Source organism: Microtus oregoni, unplaced genomic scaffold (assembly GCF_018167655.1).
Source record: "Microtus oregoni isolate MIOR12 unplaced genomic scaffold, Mior012 000007F_ref0000211, whole genome shotgun sequence".
NCBI lineage: Eukaryota > Metazoa > Chordata > Mammalia > Rodentia > Cricetidae > Microtus > Microtus oregoni.
This window is the reverse complement of record NW_024543066.1, coordinates 39,746,373-39,763,632: the sequence shown is the minus strand read 5'-3', so window position 1 is coordinate 39,763,632 and position 17,260 is coordinate 39,746,373. Positions and strand designations below refer to the sequence as shown.

Below are 17,260 nucleotides of genomic sequence, written 5' to 3'. Positions count from 1 at the left end.
GCCACCACCTAGCTCATGATCTTTTCTTAAACTGAGTTTGAACCAACTACACTGCTCTATCCCGTACCTATCCTATCTTTTTGCCTTTAAAAGCCTTCTTGACAATGAACTCCATGTATGGTCTGCATGTGGTGTGCAGCATGTTTTGATGGGTGGCTGCAAGGACTAGTCATTATTACAATTAAGACATGCATAAGCTCCTTCCCTAGTCTGTGTCATTCACCGCCTGACCCCTAAGCCAACAGATCTTCTTGCTTGCCTAGGATTCAGGATGAATTGAATTATACGCTGCACCTGGGGGGAGGGTTGGCTTGTTTGCTCAGGTAGTCTAGTAAATGTATGGTGTTATATTACTGGTGTTTTTACTTTCCCTCACAGCTGGAGAAAATGGCCAGAGGTGTTTTCAGTCACTGTCCTGTCTTCTGGATAAACAATGTGAGATACTTCTTAGCCCACTTTGTAATTAATCTCATTTCTATTTAATTAAGGATAAAGGAGGCAGGGTTGAACCACTGAAGTCACTTATTTTTTTTTGCTGTTTTTTTTTTAAAAAAAAGGTTTATTTATTTCATGTATGAATATTTTGCTTGCATGGATGTCTATGCACCACATGTATGCAGTGCTCACAGAAGTCAGAAGAGGGCAGCAGATCCCCTGGAAGAGATGGTTGCCGGCCATCAGGTGGGTGAGGGAACTGAGTCCAGGTCCTCTGCAAGAACAAGTACTCTTAACCACTGGCCCATCTCTCCAGCCCCAGCATGACCATTTTTATCCTCGGGCTCCTAAGCCACAAAATCTCATCTGATTCCCTGCATGTCTCTCTGCCAGGTGGCTCTGAAGAAGATCTTGTCCTTGATTATGACTCCTATCTTTATTCCGTTGATAAAAACTGCGTTAATGTGATCTCATTGGATGAATCTCCAGTGTGAGAAAGGGCATACGTGCCTGAGGGGGGAAAAGAAGACAAGGGAAATTATTGCTGCTATTTTGATTCTACTATAAAAGTGACAATAAGCTTACAGACTGTCTTAAAACTGGTACTGATTCTGGGAATGCGCTTAGGAAAACTGCAGCCGATGCCTGCTTGGTTAAGAGGGACAGCCCTCCACCGCCACCACAGGAGCCTGCATTTGGCCGCTATCTAGCCCAACAGATGAAAATACCACGGTTTTCAGTTACTGCTGGAAAATGAGATAGCATAGACTTCAACACGGTGTGTAGTCTGCAGGAAAGAGCCCTGGAAGTTGTCTGTCTTTCTCGGCCCCTGCCCACCCCGCTCCCACTGATGAGAAACAAATGTCTGGAGAGCTGAAGTTCAAAGTGGTCTGTCTGGCTGGACGCAGTGAAAACAGGAAGCAAGGCACTGGGGTAGGCACTTTTTCCAACACTTGAACTGTGTCTGGAATTTAAGTACTTTTTCCCCCCCGTTTCTTTAAACCATTTTACTGTTTTGAGAAATTCATTCCTGCAAATAATGAATGTTGAACAAATCCTCCCCATTCTCACCCCCTTCTCCAATTTTCCCTGCCAGTGTTATGTGCTGTTTGAAAATCCAGAGCTCATTATGCAGTCTCTGCATGTGCAGAGATGTAGCGCCATCTACTGGACATGTGCAGTGTGGACATTTGAGTGAGACCGTACCCCATAGGCCCTGGCATGCGAACACTTGGTTCCCGGTCAGTGGTGCTGTTTGGGAAGGATGAGGAGGTGTGGCCTTATAGGAGGAAGTGTGTCCCTGGGTGGGATGAACTTTGAGACTTTCAGGATTCATGTCATTTCTAATTCACTCTCTCTCTCTGCTTCCCAGTTGTGGTTCAAGATGTGAGCATCCAATTCCTGCCACCTGCTGTCTCCTCTCTACCATCATGGACTCTAACCCTCTGGACCCACAAGCCCAAATAAACTCTTCTGGACTTTTCTTTGGTCATGATATTTTGTCCCAGAAATAGAAAAGTAACAAATAGAGACAGCCTTTCAATGACCACACCTTTAAGAAAAACTGGCTCTTCAGCTGGGGGTTCCCATCAACCCTTTCTCCGTGGATGGTGAAAGTTGGCTGCACTGATTCTGTGCAGCTCTTGTGCATGCAGTCACAGCCACTGTGATTTTATGCATGCAATGACCCTGCCTGTCCAGCAAATACTGTTTTGGGATAGATACCCACTATATCAATTCTCACAATCATTCTGCCTCCTCTCCCATGATGACCCCTGAGCTTTTAGAGGAGAAGATAAAATACAGATGTCCCAGTTAGAACTAAGCCTTCCACAGCTAGAATTTAAATATTTTTGATGAGACTCTAAATGTATTTAATAATGATGTCATAATTCAATGTAAAATGGGACTGAAGCTTTTAAGTATGGCTACAACTTAGCTTGAAACACAATATATCTCTTCTACTTCTTCCTCCAAGAGTAGAGTGACCCCGTAATGTTTACATTTCTAGTAGACATCAGTGTATGAATTCAGTACTTTCTCAACCTCATGAAGTGTCACGACTCCCTTTCCCAGGTCAGTTTAGAAAATAATAGGTGTCCATCATTAAACATAAGCCCATCATCCCATGCCATCTGCTCAGCAGCTGGCATAAAAGGCAAGGGGTTAGCTGGGGCTGGTCTAAGCATACTCCTCAACCCTAGGATCTTGATAATCAATGTTGCAGGAATGTGGGGGGGGGGTTGTGTGTGGAGGGGTATGTGTTGTGTGTGTGTGTTGTATGTTGTGTGTGTGGTATGTTTTGTGTGTATGTTTTTGTGTGTGTGTTATGTGTGTTGTGTGTATGGTATGTTTGTGGTGTGTGTGGTGTGTGTGTATGTATGTGTGTGTACATGCCTATGAATATCAAATTCCCAGAATTGCTTTATCAGCCCTGAGCACAACCCAGACGTATGGCCCTGTGGTACTGCCATCTTTTAAGAGTTACTATCAGATTCTCTTCCTACTGAAAATCTCTCTTCTTACCTTTTACAGTCTTTGGCTGTATTGTAACTCACCTTTGTGTTGCAATATGCTGAATGGCTTTAAGCATTTGGACTTGGTAACTATGTCCGAGGAGTTTTGCTGCACAAGAGAAAAGGAGTTTATGTTGGGTGACTAGTCAGAAATCAGAAGACTTGAAGGTCATTCAGGTTTGGTTCCTCCTTTATGAGCCTTTATAATATAGTTTGGGAACCCACGCCCTATAGTCCTGCTGACACAGTAATTTGAGGAAACACTTAGAAGGAAAAAAAGCATTACAGTTACTAGTCTTTAACATTTTCAATATAACCAAGGGTGATGGTGTATGTCTTTAATCCCAGCACTCAGGGAGGCAGAGGCAGGTGGATCTCTTTGAGTTCAACTCCAGCCTGGTCTACAGAGTGAGTTCCAGGACAGCCAGAGCTGCTACACAGAGAAACCCTGACTCAAAAAACAAACAAAAACAGTTTTAAAGATAGCTATAGACTAAACTAAGGATAAGGTGGAGGTATCTTTATTTTGGCTCATCAAGGGAAGATACTTCCCCTTGGGAAAACACGGGCATTTTTATAGACTTATTTCAATTTTCTTTAACTCCTTTTGTTTTGGTTTTTTGTTTGTTTGTTTGGTTGGTTGGTTTTGTTTTTTGGGACAGGGTTTCTCTGTGTAACAGCCCTGGCTGTCCTGGAACTCACTCTGTAGACCAGGCTGGCCTTGGACTCACAGAGATCTTCACACCTCTGCCTCTGAGTGCTGAGATTAAAGGTATGTGCTACCACACCCGGATTCTTTAACATCTTCTAATCTGCTCTATTGGATGGTGTTGGTGTTTGGTGGTGTTATTTTGGTTTGGTTTGGTTCTTGAGGCAGGGTCTCACTGTAGCTCTGGCTAGCCTGGAACTCATAAAGAACATACTGCCCCTGCCTCTTGAGTGGTGGGATGAGCTTAAAGACATGCACTGCCACACAATCAAAGAGTGGACTCTTAATTCTGTCTTGACTATGGGTGACAGCATGGCCTCATGGAAAACCAGAATATCTTAAAGTTACCACCAAACAAGAAGCCTGGTTATAAATCTTATTTATTTATTTCAAAACAGGGTTTCTCTGTGTAGCTTTGGAGCCTGTTCTGGAACTCACTTTGTAGACCAGGCTGGCCTCGAACTCACAGAGATCCACCTACCTCTGCCTCCCTAGTACTGGGATTAAAGGCATGCACCGCCACCCGCATGACTGCTTCATTCTTCTTACCTTTTGCAATCCTTGGATAGGAAAATGCCAAGCCAGGAAGCTATCAGTCCCAGCGCCTTTATGGAAGGGTACAAAGGCTGCCTAAGCATACAGGCTGGCACAGTGGTCCTGTTGGCTGTTGTACACAACTTAGCCCTCAAACTGTTAAGCCCGACATTGTCCATCCTTACCTATGAGGGTGTCTTCTTCAACAATGGTCTCTCTGTCTCTTGCCTATTCTCACCCCTTAAGAGCGTGGTCATCCACAGTGATCTCTCTTGCCCTTCTCCGTGATCATGCCTGAGAGTGCCTTGTATTATTCCTTAATGAACTCTGTCTGTCTTCAATGTTTCATCTCCTGACTCTTGATGTCACTAACAACCTCTAATTCCATGTGCATAGGCTATGATTCTATTTTAAAGGAGATAGGATAGTCACTCATTCATTCCTTCATTTGCCTTTTAAAGTATTGTGAATGCCTGAGTTCATTTCCAAATGAACCGTGTTTCTGTACCTTTACAATTCCAGGAACCAACTAGGAAGTGGCTTTGAAGGAAACAATACCCCTTTTCATACCCATGCTTATACTTCATTGATTTCTACCTTTGCTACCAGAAATGAAAGAGCTACTGTTTGTTGTAAACAAAGCACCTGGTACAGCTTTGCCTTACTCTTGTACAACTCAGCATTTAGCTCTGTGAGTAATCCATTGCTTATAGGTAGACAGACACTGGAGGCTGTGATAATTTAGAAACCGAATCACAGGCCTGGAAAGAGGGTGCAGCAGTTGGCAACACTTACTGCTTGCTCTCCAAAAACCGGGGTTCAGTTCCCAGCACCCACATGGTGGCTTACAAGGATTTGTATCTCCAGCACCAGGGGACCACAGCCTTGGTGAACATCAAACATGAACATAGTGAATATACTTACATACATGTAGTCAAAACAGTCATATGCATAGAATAAAAATAAATATGTTTTTAAAATTAAAACTGAGCCACTAAGCTGAAATAAAATGATTCAAGCAAAGACAAGCACTTCTTAGGAAGTAGAAGAGTGTTTAGATTTTCCATTTGTTAATATTTATTCATCATTCTCTCACACTCAGAGCTTTGGCTTGCTGCACACTGTTTCAAGCATCAGGAATACAGGAAGGAATCCTTTCCATTCCTGCTTTCATTCCATAGGACATGGCTGCTCAACTAGAAGGGAGACACAGGTTCACCAACACCTGTCTGCCAAGCAACCTCTGTAGAACACAGAGTAGATGGTCCTTGCCGAGAACACTGTTGGCTTCCTCTTCCATCCTTTCTGCCATGTCTTTCTTATATCTTCAGTGTCCTTTCCCCTCCATCACCTCTTCGCCCTCTCTCGGTGACCTCTCAGCGTCCTACCCCCACCTGAACCTGCTGCTCAGGTCCCTCATTCAGACAGGCCTCCGAGTCAAGAAGAGGACATTCTTGCTGTCTTTATTTTGCTTATGAATCTGTCTCCCTGGGACTCCTCTTCCTCCCATTATCTTCACTCAGTTGCTGTCCAAATCCCACAAGTTTAATGAGCCCACTGCTTTTGGTCCTGTGTTTATACTTTGCCCCCTTCCTTTCTTGTGTTCCTGTCTCTCACCAGGCTCCCGATCTTAAATGCTATTGCTTCTGATGCTGCCTACATGCATATGGCTGTGTGTAGGAGAACAAGAGTGCAATGCCCACAGAGGCCGACAGGTGTCACCGAACTCCCTGGAGCTGGTTTGTGAAACACCTGTGTGGGAGGCTGGGAACTGAACCTGCGTTCTCTGCAAGACCTTAATGAGATCTTAACCACTGAGCCATTTTTTCCCTAGCCCTACTTTCTAATAATCCATAATCTGAGTACTTGGGGTTTTTATTTTTCATTCAAATTCCCTTAGACAGATCAAGAGACAACCACTGTGTGGGTTAGTTTTGATTATTGACGTGACATAGCCAGGGCCACCTGGAAAGGGAATCTCAATTCTTATCTACCTTAGACTGACACAGAGGCGTGCCTGTGAGGGAAAATATTAATGACGCACCCTGAGCTGTGTAAAAGTGACAAGGTGAGTTGAGCACACGCTCCTGTTCTCTCTCCTCCTCCTCCTCCTCCTCCTCCTCCTCCTCCTCCTCCTCCTCCTCCTCCTCCTCTTCCTCCTCCTCGTCCTCCTCCTCCCCTCCCCTGCTCCTGACCGTAGGCTGGCTGCTTTGGGCTCCTGCCACCTTGACTGCACTCTAACAAATGAGCTAGGAGTGTGAGCCAAACAAACCCTTCCTTGTTTTTTTCTGATAGTCTATCACAGAAACAGGAAGTGAAGGAAGAGCACTCATTTAACCAGACAACCAAAAATATCTAATTAGCCTGAATCAAAATGGGGAGGGGCCGTGGATGCAGAAGAAACAGGCCCTCGCTCAGTGACCACCATTGTCTAGTGAGCACCTGACGTGGCAGGGAGAAACTGCCAGGCATTGGAGCCTTTGCTTCTTTTTTTTTTTTTTTTTTCATTTCACTTGAGGATGTTTTTCTGTCTTAGGTTTTCAATGAGGAAAACACCAACTTCCTTCTCTGAAGGGTAGGGAGTGCCCTGCCCCAATTTATTCACTGATAAGTATTCTTTCCTGTAACTTCCTCCTTTTCCTGAGACTACCTAACAATGTTAGTTCACACCTTCTGGTCCCGGTGATTTGAGTTCAAGACATACTATTGAAATCACAGACTGGATGAACCTCTTTGAGTCACTACGAAACTTTCCTCGCACCTATAGCCTGTGGGGTCCAAGTCAAAGCACAGTGACCAGGATAGGCTGTGCTCCTTACATCCAGAGCAGCGGTTTCTCCCAATGGAGATCGAGGACATCCTAGGATGACGTCCTCACTGAACTAAGCTTTATTCTACTGTTTTTGTTTTGCGTGTGTGAGTACACCACGTGCGCGTGGGTGTGCACAAAGGCCAGAAGAATGTGTCAGATCTCTCGGAGCTGGAGTGTCAGATGGTTATGAGGCGCCTCCTATGGGTACTAGGGACCAAACTCAGAGAGAATAACAAGTGCTCCTAACCACTGAGCTGCCTCCCCAGCCCGTAATCTTGCTTTTGTTTTCATTTCATATTGCCAAGGTGATTTTTAGCAAGGAAAACATTGAATTGGTGCTTGCTCACAGTTTCAGAGGGCGAGTCCATTATCGTCATATCAGGTCGGGGGTGTGGCAGCAGGAGGCAAAGATGCTAAGATGCTACATGTGGCCTTCTCGAGGCCCTGCTCCTCCGTGTGCCACTCTCCTAGCCCTCCCTCCCCTTCCTTCATGCCCAGGCTTAAATCTGCCTTAGCAGGTTTTCTTTACAAATTCCAACCCTGCTTCGTACTGGCCTGCCTTGTGAGTCTTTTCTGCATTCTGTGCTAAGAATGCCACCTTAAAACAGAGCTGACAGCACCTCTGAACTCTCTGGCCACACCAGTGGCTGGCGGCAGCACAGAGCTACATCTCCGCAGCCCTGACACAGCACCAGAAGTCTCACAGGTGTCAAGCCTTCCTATGCAGTTACCCAGGCCCTCCTGACTTTTGTAGCTCTCTGTCTATCCGTCAGCCTTGGCCGGGCATCATACCAAGTAAAGATGCCAGAAAAATAAGGGCCTGGCACAGAAGTGAGTTAACCACAGACAACAGAGGGAAAAACACAAAGCTGGGACTTCATGCCTCGGAGTTGAAGGTCATTCATTACCTTTGATGTTTGCCTCCAGGAACTTAATGGAGTCAACTTGTCCGACAGAAGTTGCCGCAGCTGTCAGGGCATAAAGCAGGAAAAATGACGAAAAGAGACAGATGATCAGGCATCAGCGTGCGAGGAAAACAGCTCCCTTTGAAGCTGTTAATTATCAACACTGCTTCTAAGAAACACTTCTAGACCATTAGCACAAACACACAGTAGACGGCTCTCACAACCTTGCTCCCGAGATGCAAGACAGGAATGGAACGTGAAGCAACAAGGTCTAACATAGGAACGCGTGAACATCTGGCCATCGTTGCTGGGGGGAAGTTTATCCACAGAGGGAAGGGTTTCCTAACTTGCATGTGGTAGGAATGTGACAACCTTTATAATCTTTAGGAAACTGCCTGTTTGTAAACAGGTGGTAATATATGACAAATGGGTTTACAAGAAAATCTTTTCTATTTTTAGTGTTATTTATTGATTTATGTGTAGTGGGGCATTTCATTTGTTTTTAAATAAACAAAACTTGACTGAAGCTCAGAGAGTAAAACAGCCCCACTGGTCAGCCTTATAGACCAGGCAGTGGCACACACCTTTAATCCCAGTAGCTACACTAGTTACCATAGAAACTGGGCGGTGTTCAAACTTTTAATCCCAGTGGTGCACGCCTTTAATCCCAGACCTAGAGAGGATTGTAAAATGGGAGGAGACAGCTCTCAGCCTCAGTATCATTCTGAGATTCCTGGAGGAAGGGTGGCCATTTTCGGGCTGAGGTCGAGGTAAGCAGTGACTGTTTGCTTTGCTTTTCGGATCTTCAGGTTGAACCCCAATTTCTCCCCCTGAGTTTTTATTAATCATGCTTCTTTTGTGTGTATGAGTGTTTTTTTGGCATGCATGTCTGTATACCATGTGTATGCCCAGGGTCTATGGAGGCCAGAAGAAGCATCTGGTCCCCTGGAATGGGAGGTATAGGTGGCTGTTAAGTCATCATGTGAGTGTTGGGAGTCACACCTGGGTCTTCTGAAAGAGCAACTCCAGCCCCAATAATAAAATCTTTTTGTGTTCTGACTAAAACATCAGTTACTGCCTTTACCTCTTAATATAACTGCTTGCTGCTTGGGAGGAAAAATGGAGAGATGTGGTTCTTTATAATTTTTTTCTATTTATCTTTCACTAAGACTAATAGTCCTTTGTTGGGAATTTTGTTTAATGTGAGAAGCCACTGAGAATTCAACAGCGTGGAAATGTGGACGTTGTACCCTTTCCACATATTTTAAATAAATGGGCAAGGGCAAAGGAAGTCAAGGCACAAAAGAGAATTAATTCCCTCAGAAAGCACTTTGACCCTTGATCCATTGCCAGAGCATAATTTAAATTAGAAAGAGATTTTCCTGCCTGCTTTTGAGGCAGAATCTCACTGTTCTAGCTGGTCTGTAACTCTCTGTGTACCACAAACTGGCTTGAAACTTGCAATCCTGCTGCCTCAGTCTTCTGAGTTACTAGGATTATAGATATGTACTCACAATACCAGGCTTAGAAAGAACAACTGTAAAAAGCCTCTCTCTCTCTTTCTCTCTCCTCTTTCCCTCTCTGTCTCTTCTCTCTCCTCCCCTTCCCTCTCTCTCCTCCCCTTCCCCCTCTCTTCCCTCCTTATCTCTCTACCCTCCTATCCCTCTCTGCCCTTCCCCTCTTTTTCTCTCTCCCCTCCTCCTCTCTCTCCCCTCCCTCTCTCTATCTCTTCTCTCTCTCTCTCTCTCTCTCTCTCTCTCTCTCTCTCTGCTGTGATGTTCACTTTACTTGTGAACGAATCTATATACTTCATCAGCAAGGATGGCTTATTCCTTTGTCTCCTGGATGATTCTGCCTTTTGTGAAATTATAGAATTTATTACCTAAGTACCCATCATGTATATGACAAAGGCCTTGGAACTGAAGGGGGAGTTTTTAAATATGCCTGCAATACTGAATGAAGGGAGAAATGAATACACACATACCTTATTATCCAAGAGGATTCCAAAACAGAAGATGAAAAATCCCTTTAACAACCAAAGCAAAGAGTAAATCATATGTATTATATTGTGTTTGCTTTTCCAGACAAGAAGTAATCTATATATTATACGGCCCAATTTTATCGCCTTGTTTGACACCTTATATTCTAATGTTGAATTTTTTTTCTCTTTTTGAAGGTAAGGCCAAATCCTATAACCCAGGCTAGACTGGTACTTACTATGTAGCCCAGGCTGGCCTCTAAGTTGTGATTCTTCTGCCTCTACCCCTGAGTTGCAGGCATGTAAGCCCTAGGATTATAGGCATGCACTATATGCTCAGCGTGAGCTTGCTTTCATCTCTGCCCTCCTGCTGGACTATAGGCTTCTGGAAGGCAAGAATAGCGTGAGCTCTACGGTGCCTGGCACATCCCAGAGTGCTCACAGATGCTTTGTCATGAGTATGTTAATGTGCAAAGGATTGAATGAATGAAGGTGTAAACTCCGGTGGAACTTTATCCTCCGCTATGGTGTCTTTCAACGCCCCAATGATTGCCGCTATCTTAGTCTTTCTTTAGACCAAGCATTTAGTAAGCATTTATCACATACGTGTGATGGCACCAGGCACTGCACTTCAGCATCCCTATGCCCAGGAGGAGGAGCAAGGTCTCTATGAGTAATCTGCTCTTCAAGTATGTCTCATATCAAGTCTTAGCAAAAGCTTTCTTCCTCTCCTTCAGAGAACCTTTCATCTGTGCTTGTCAAATAGCACGCCACTCCCAAGCCTGCTCTTCCTAGGGCTCTCAAGCCCTGTCACCATTGGGAGCATGCTCTTTGTGACTACATCTATACCACCGCCTGCACGAGGACTGCTGTGTTGTCTGGTGCATCACCTCTAGGGAACTCTCAAAGCATTTACTGAGTCTGCGGCACTGTGCCAGCTGCTGATTTACCGCTCCTAATCCTCAAAATCGCTCTATAAGCAGAACTGTAGTCCTTGCTTATCAGCTGAGGGAACTGAGGGATGGGGAGATTAAGCACACAGTTGATATAGGAGAGAAAAGAACCTGAAAGTAAGACTAGCATTTCCCTGAGTCATTGCCCCAGGTGGTCCTACCTTAACTGCAATAAAATGGCTGGAGACTTTCTTCAAGTATATCAAAACCTAAGGATTATTTTTCGCATTTACTCTGAACACTCTCTGACCATGGAATATAAATGTCATCCTTAGTAGTATGGATCAGCTAGTTTGTTTTTGGCTGTAGGGGGGTAAAGACTATCTTGTAAGTCTTAGGGGCTTTGGAAGATACATACCATCTGTTTCAGTTCCTCTGCTATTGAGAGAAAAGAGCCATAGAACCTATGTGTACTAACGGACATAGCTATGTTCCACGAACATGTCATTTGCAAAATCTGCCTGTTGGTGTCGGGTTGCTGGCCTCTGTTTATTAAATTCTTGGGACTTGCTTTGTATCAATCAAGGCCAACAGGTACTTATGAGTCATTCTCTTTCTCTGCTTTGTCAGAGATTTCTATGAGAGGATGAGGATCAAGTCAACCCCAAGAGATTAGGTATGTGAACTCTAATAGATTTAAGCTCTACCATGGGTTACTGGGAAAGTTCAGAATGCTGCTTTGGTACGACATGAACTGCTGGGGAAATGGATGGGTTTGTCTTCTCTCTGTTTCCACGCACTTTGTGTTAGAGCTGGGGAGATGAGATCACCTCCATCCACCAACCCTAGCTCTCTATGAATATGATAGTGTCTGGTTGGAACCTCCAGCTTGCACAGGCATGGTCTGAGAAGCCTCTCTCTCTCTCCCTCCAAACCCTCTCACAGAATCGCCAACAAGGAAAAGGCACCAAAAGCCCAGTTCCCCCGTTCCTGGTGGCGGCAGTTGATCCTCCCCTGAAGCCACCCAAGTCCCCAACTAAAGCATTCAGCTTTTGACCATTGGGCACAAGCTCAGCTTGTGATGGACATGCTATCACCCCGCACCTACAGACAGCTTTAGTTCACACATGTGACTTCTCCTGCCTCTATTTCTGGGACTGGAAAACTCACTCAAGAGTTGCTTTGCTCAAATAAACCTGTTCTTTTCCTTTTTCAATTCAACTTGATCTGGCTTGCTGCATCATCAGAGAAACCTATTATTGGACTACAGAAAGCCTATTACGCAGGAATGCATAATACAACATTCTTATTGTTCTTACCTGGAAAGCATTGAGTAAAGCAAAAAGAACGTGCCAAGCCAGGTTCTGGCTGTCCACCATCGTTCCTATCCCGAAGCCCCAGGTGAGCCCTAGCAGTGGGGTCAGAACGAGGAGGCTCTTTCCCATGCGGATGGCGATGACCTTGTCGTCCTGACTCAGTCTGTCTCCAACCGCTGGCCTCCAGAGTTTCCTAAGGACCAGCAGCACCACAGCCAAGTTCACAGCCACAATAGTCAATGCAGGAACAACGAACGCCAAGAGAGGTTTGCTCTCGTCCGACCAGTTAAGCCAACACACATTGTTCCTTCGGTAGCTGTTGCTAGGCTGGGTGACTGCAATGGTGATGATGGATATAAGGAGAGGGCACCCATAGCCCAGGCAGAACCCTATAGCCATCATGGTGGGCATAGCCATGTGATGGAACACGAAGACGATGCGGTAAGCCAGCAGGATGCCGAGGGCGAGCATCCAGAAGAACAAAGCGAGGTAGAAGAAGTGGGTGAAGAACACTGCGGCTACACAGACGCCAGAAGCGCTGGCAGTGGGGTTCACAATGGCAGCAACGATAAACCAGACATCAGCAATTAAGAGCGACAGGGCGGTGTTCACCAGGCAAACGTGACGCGTGTATGAGGTTTGGCTTTTCTTGGTTTGCTTCCAAAACAGAAACTCGATGATCAGGCATAAGATTAGGCTTGCAATGGAGATGCCCAATCCTATGTACGTGATCCATTTCACCACAGGGACAACCGAGGAGGGGACAAGGGGTGACATAAGCATGGAGAAGGCTGTCAGGTGAGTACATCGGCACAGGACTGTGTCTGCAGTTTCATTAACTAGCTGGCAGCCTGCATCACTCCACTGCAAGTGACTAAAATCCCAAAACACACAATGAGGTTGGCTCAGGTTTCCCTTTATCTTGGAAAGGTTCAGGAAAATTTCATTGATGGAATAGTTTTGGATAAGAGTGGATATCACAGGCCCGTTGATCTGTGCACTTCCACTGTGGGTGGTGGGTAGAATGCTCCCAAAGGTCAATGAGGTCATGCTGATAATAGTCTTTGGATGGGGTTTCTGGAATTGATCTGGTTTGATAAGCACGTGACCTTGGATGGGCTGAGAGATATTTTGCTGTCTCATTTCAATCTGGTAGTTGTAACCCTGTGTGCTTTGGATCTGGGTCACTGGAATCCCTTTCCAGTCGATGAATGTTCGAGAAAAACGAAGAGGCAGATCACTGGAAGGTACGAGAATGCTGGTGATCTCCAGAGCCTCCAGCAGCTGGGAGCTGGTGCTCCTGTCTTCTTGAGATAAAATCGTCCAATTAGCTATGGAGGCCGAATCCAGGATGTGATCGGCTATGTTGATGACATTCTGAAACACGAGAGTCCAAGTCAGTTTAGGTCTCCCAAGACTGGAGAGCTGAGAGTGGACGGCCGCTCTTATTAAGGGGAAATGGTCATAAAATTGGCGGGTTGAGAACCACAGTAAAACTCAAGAATTACATCAGCTCTGTCACCCAATACAGTAGAAGTGCTTGGGTAAAGAAACTTGGGTCAATGTGATAAGATACCTCAGTGGGTAGGGTGTCTGTCAGCTGTCAATCCTGGTGACCTGAGTTCAATTCCCAGGACCCACAGGATTAAAGGAGAACACTGACTCCCACAGGTGGTCGTCTGGTCTCCATACACATGGTGTATGCCCCCCAACACATAATAAATAAAATGACTTTTTAAAGTTGGGTCCAGAGTAGTCACCCAAGTAATCTGCAATCACAGTAGGACTTTTCTTCAGCATGGAGGAACAAGAGCATTGTACACCACGCACGTTCCTTTATCTTTATTCCTGAGATAGAAGGAAAACAGGTGAACACGCTACATGAGGAGAGACAACCACCCTGGTGAACACGCTACATGGGGAGAGGATGCTTTCACTGGTTAATATACTACATAGGGAGAGACAACTGTTCTGGTGAACACGCTACATGGGGAGAGACAACTGCCCTGGTGAACACGCTACAGCACAAAGACAGATGCATGACTTCCAACAGCTCCCCCACTTTGCTTCTTTCGCTAACGTTAGAATATGCTTTTTTTTTTTATCACATAGTACTTTATTTTATTACTGTCCCTGAGAGCCCCATTCTTTTCTGATGAGAGCCCAAAAGAGGGAGAATCTGGACGGGAGGAGAGGTGGAAAGAACTGGTTAGAGCAGAGGAGGAAAGGGCTGCAATCAAAACACAGTGTATGAAAACATCTATTTTCAATCTTAACAAAAACGGGGAGAGGTTTGTAAATTCACGGTATGGATGCTCAGATTTTAATTCCTGGGTTGTTGGTGTTGTTTACTGCTTCAGCCTATCAACAGAGAGCCTCAAAAACAGCGCAGTGTTGAATTGTTGTCTGGGGAGATGACTCAGTCTCTGAGAGCCCTTACTCATATTGGGCCCCAAATCCACAATCCTCCTGCTTCAGCCTCTCAAGCGCTGGAATTACAGTTCTGTGCCATTAGGCCTTGCACTGCCATTCTCTTTTTCTCTTTTTCTATTTTTTTTTTACTGAAAATCAATTTTTTTATCAAACATTCTGTTGCCTTTCCCCTCCCAGTTTCCCCCATTTCCACTTTCACCCAAATCCACACCCTTTCCTCTCTCTCTCATCAGAAAACAAACAAGCATCTAAAATAATAACAATAAGATAAAGTAAGATAAAATAAAAACAAATAATCCAGACTAAGACAAAACAAACAAAAAAACAAAGGAAAAGCATAAGAAATGTAAAAGGATGCAGGTGTACGCACATTCGCGCGCACACACGCAGGAATCTCACAAAAATGCAAAACGGGAGACCATAATATATACTCAAAGAACCTGTAAGCACATGGGGCTTGCCCTTAAGTGTGGTTTGTATCCCCAGTGAGATTCTATTGGACAAAACAAATTAGTTGCACAGCCATTCTTATGGTGACCAAATGTCATCATGCCATTGTAATTTAAATATCTAAACTAAAGCAGCCAAGAGAAAGAAGTTCTTAAATTGTACACTGTTAAGGTCAGAATTCACAGTCACAGGGAGGGCTGGAGAGATGGCTCAGAGGTTAAGAGCATTGCCTCTCTTCCTAGAGGTCCTGAGTTCAATTCCCAGCAACCACATGGTGGCTCACAGTCACAGGGAAAAACTATAGATTGCATACGTCAAGAACTGGGGGTGTAGCAAGCATTGGGCCCTAGGTTCAATCCCTACTATGGGATCTGGGGAGGGAAGAAATCAAATATTAACGCCCATGTTCAATAGTGAAGGAGTTTACCCCCTCCGCTAAGCCTGAACCTTCCCAAGCAGCCTGTTCATGGGCAGATCTGAATTGAGTCTGTTGATCCTGAGTTCACTGCATACTGTGGAAACGCCAAAGAAACTCACATGGGGACTGCTACATGGCTTCCCTATTGTTCTTGAGTTTCCCCATCATCCAGGCTCACTTCCTACATGACGTAGCATTTGAAATGAGACCTTCCACTTGGATGTAGTGGAATACGCCTACAATCCTAGCACTTGGAAGGTAAAACCAGGATGCTTTCCAGGAGTTCGAGGCTAGCCTGACCTGTGTATTTTATGTCAGGCCAGCCAAAGCTACATTATAAGACCCGGCCTCAAAATATGCTAAATAAATAGTGTAGAAATGTTGTACCTGCAGGGTCAAATTAGACACCGTTAAAGAATTCTTCAGGGACAGGGATGACACACCCCTCAGGAGCGACACCACAGAAGCCAGAGTCCCAGCCGTGGTGGACGGGCTTTGCTGAACGATGGCAGAAAGGTTTTGTACCAAAGATGACACGTCTGCCTCTGTGACATTGCTTGACAACATACTGAAATTCTTAGAAAGAAGAAAGAAAGATGATGCTCCAGGGGAGAACCCAGAAATGCTTGTACATCATTAGATTTAAATCAGACGTCTTGGCTACAGAGCAAACAGTGCAGTGTATCGTCAGGTAACTCTACAGTAGCGGCAACAAAAAAAAAAAAATGGCTGTGGTTCAGGGACTCCTATGTTCTAGACCCTGGGCCAAATGCTTAATAATGCCTAATAGGAATTTGTTGATTGAGCTTCTTAAACACTCTTTGGCGGAAGCAGTATTATTATTGATATTTTAGTTCTAAGGAAGCTGGGTCATGAAAAAATTTTGTGAAAAAATTTTCAAATGCATCATCATCTCAATAATAGGAAGATGGATAATGATTAAGATTTCGTGACTTGGCAAGGAGTGGAGTATTCATTTAAAAGTGGTACTGCCAGTACCAAACTCTGCCAGGGCTAATCCTATGCTTTCTGTACAGAGTGAGCAGAGAGATGAGCAAATATGCCAATATGACTACTGGACACGGTCAATCCCCACTGTGTTACTGGGTTTAGAGTGTCACCTCTTCCTTCCAGGCCCATCTACTTCTGTTTTACTAGGATAACTGAGAGAGTAGCAAGCAGGAGTGTTTGCTTCCATCAGGACAAGTTGACTAGGATCCCAGATCCCACCCAACCTCCTTGTACCGCTCTCAGTGGGCACGCACATCAAGGATCAATAAGTTCTAACTCTTGCCGTGTTCAGAACTGGGGCAAGGAAGGACAGGGCAAGACTAGACTTCAGTGGTCAACTGCTCAGATTATAGATGAGGAACACAGAGAGCTGAAGGGACTGGCAACTGTTCCAGGATGCTTTGACAGTTAGCCCTCTTTGGTATTCTCTATCATGGGAGGAAGGATGCTGGCTGGGATGGAAGCGCTACCCAAAATGGAGGGGCGCTACAAGAGCAATGTCTGAGCCAGTCTAGAAGACATGTTTCCCTGTGGTTTCAGTTCTTTTGTTCCTGACATTTTCTCTCTCTCTCTCTCTCTCTCTCTCTCTCTCTCTCTCTCTCCTTCTAGAAAAAGCTAGAATGGAAGCCACAGCATCGGGAGGAATCAACAACCCTGTTTCTAGTTCACTATTATTGTTAACAGATGGACCAAGGTCATTTGCTTCCTGAATACTTACATTTCTATTTATATTATATTTATGTTTAAATGCAAGGCCTGTTGTATGGGTTACCCTCCCATCCAATCTACTCACTATTCCAACAGGAGATATTTGTACAATCTCACTTACATTAAGTATATTGCCCTGCCT

General features: G+C 44.8%; 1 protein-coding gene across 1 annotated transcript in view; it reads right to left on the bottom strand.

Moving 5' to 3' along the window:
* Positions 1-646: 646 nt before the first annotated feature.
* Positions 647-17,260, bottom strand: part of Adgrf1 (adhesion G protein-coupled receptor F1) — a 47,109-nt gene continuing 30,495 nt past the window's right edge. Inside the window, exons 10-15 of the mRNA XM_041656467.1 lie at positions 15,787-15,975; positions 12,102-13,475; positions 9,896-9,937; positions 7,915-7,974; positions 2,994-3,060; positions 647-945 (exon numbers count right to left, since the gene is read on the bottom strand). Coding sequence (XP_041512401.1) covers positions 872-945; positions 2,994-3,060; positions 7,915-7,974; positions 9,896-9,937; positions 12,102-13,475; positions 15,787-15,975 — 1,806 coding nt within the window. The 3' untranslated portion in view covers positions 647-871. The remainder of the gene's footprint in view (positions 946-2,993; positions 3,061-7,914; positions 7,975-9,895; positions 9,938-12,101; positions 13,476-15,786; positions 15,976-17,260) is intronic.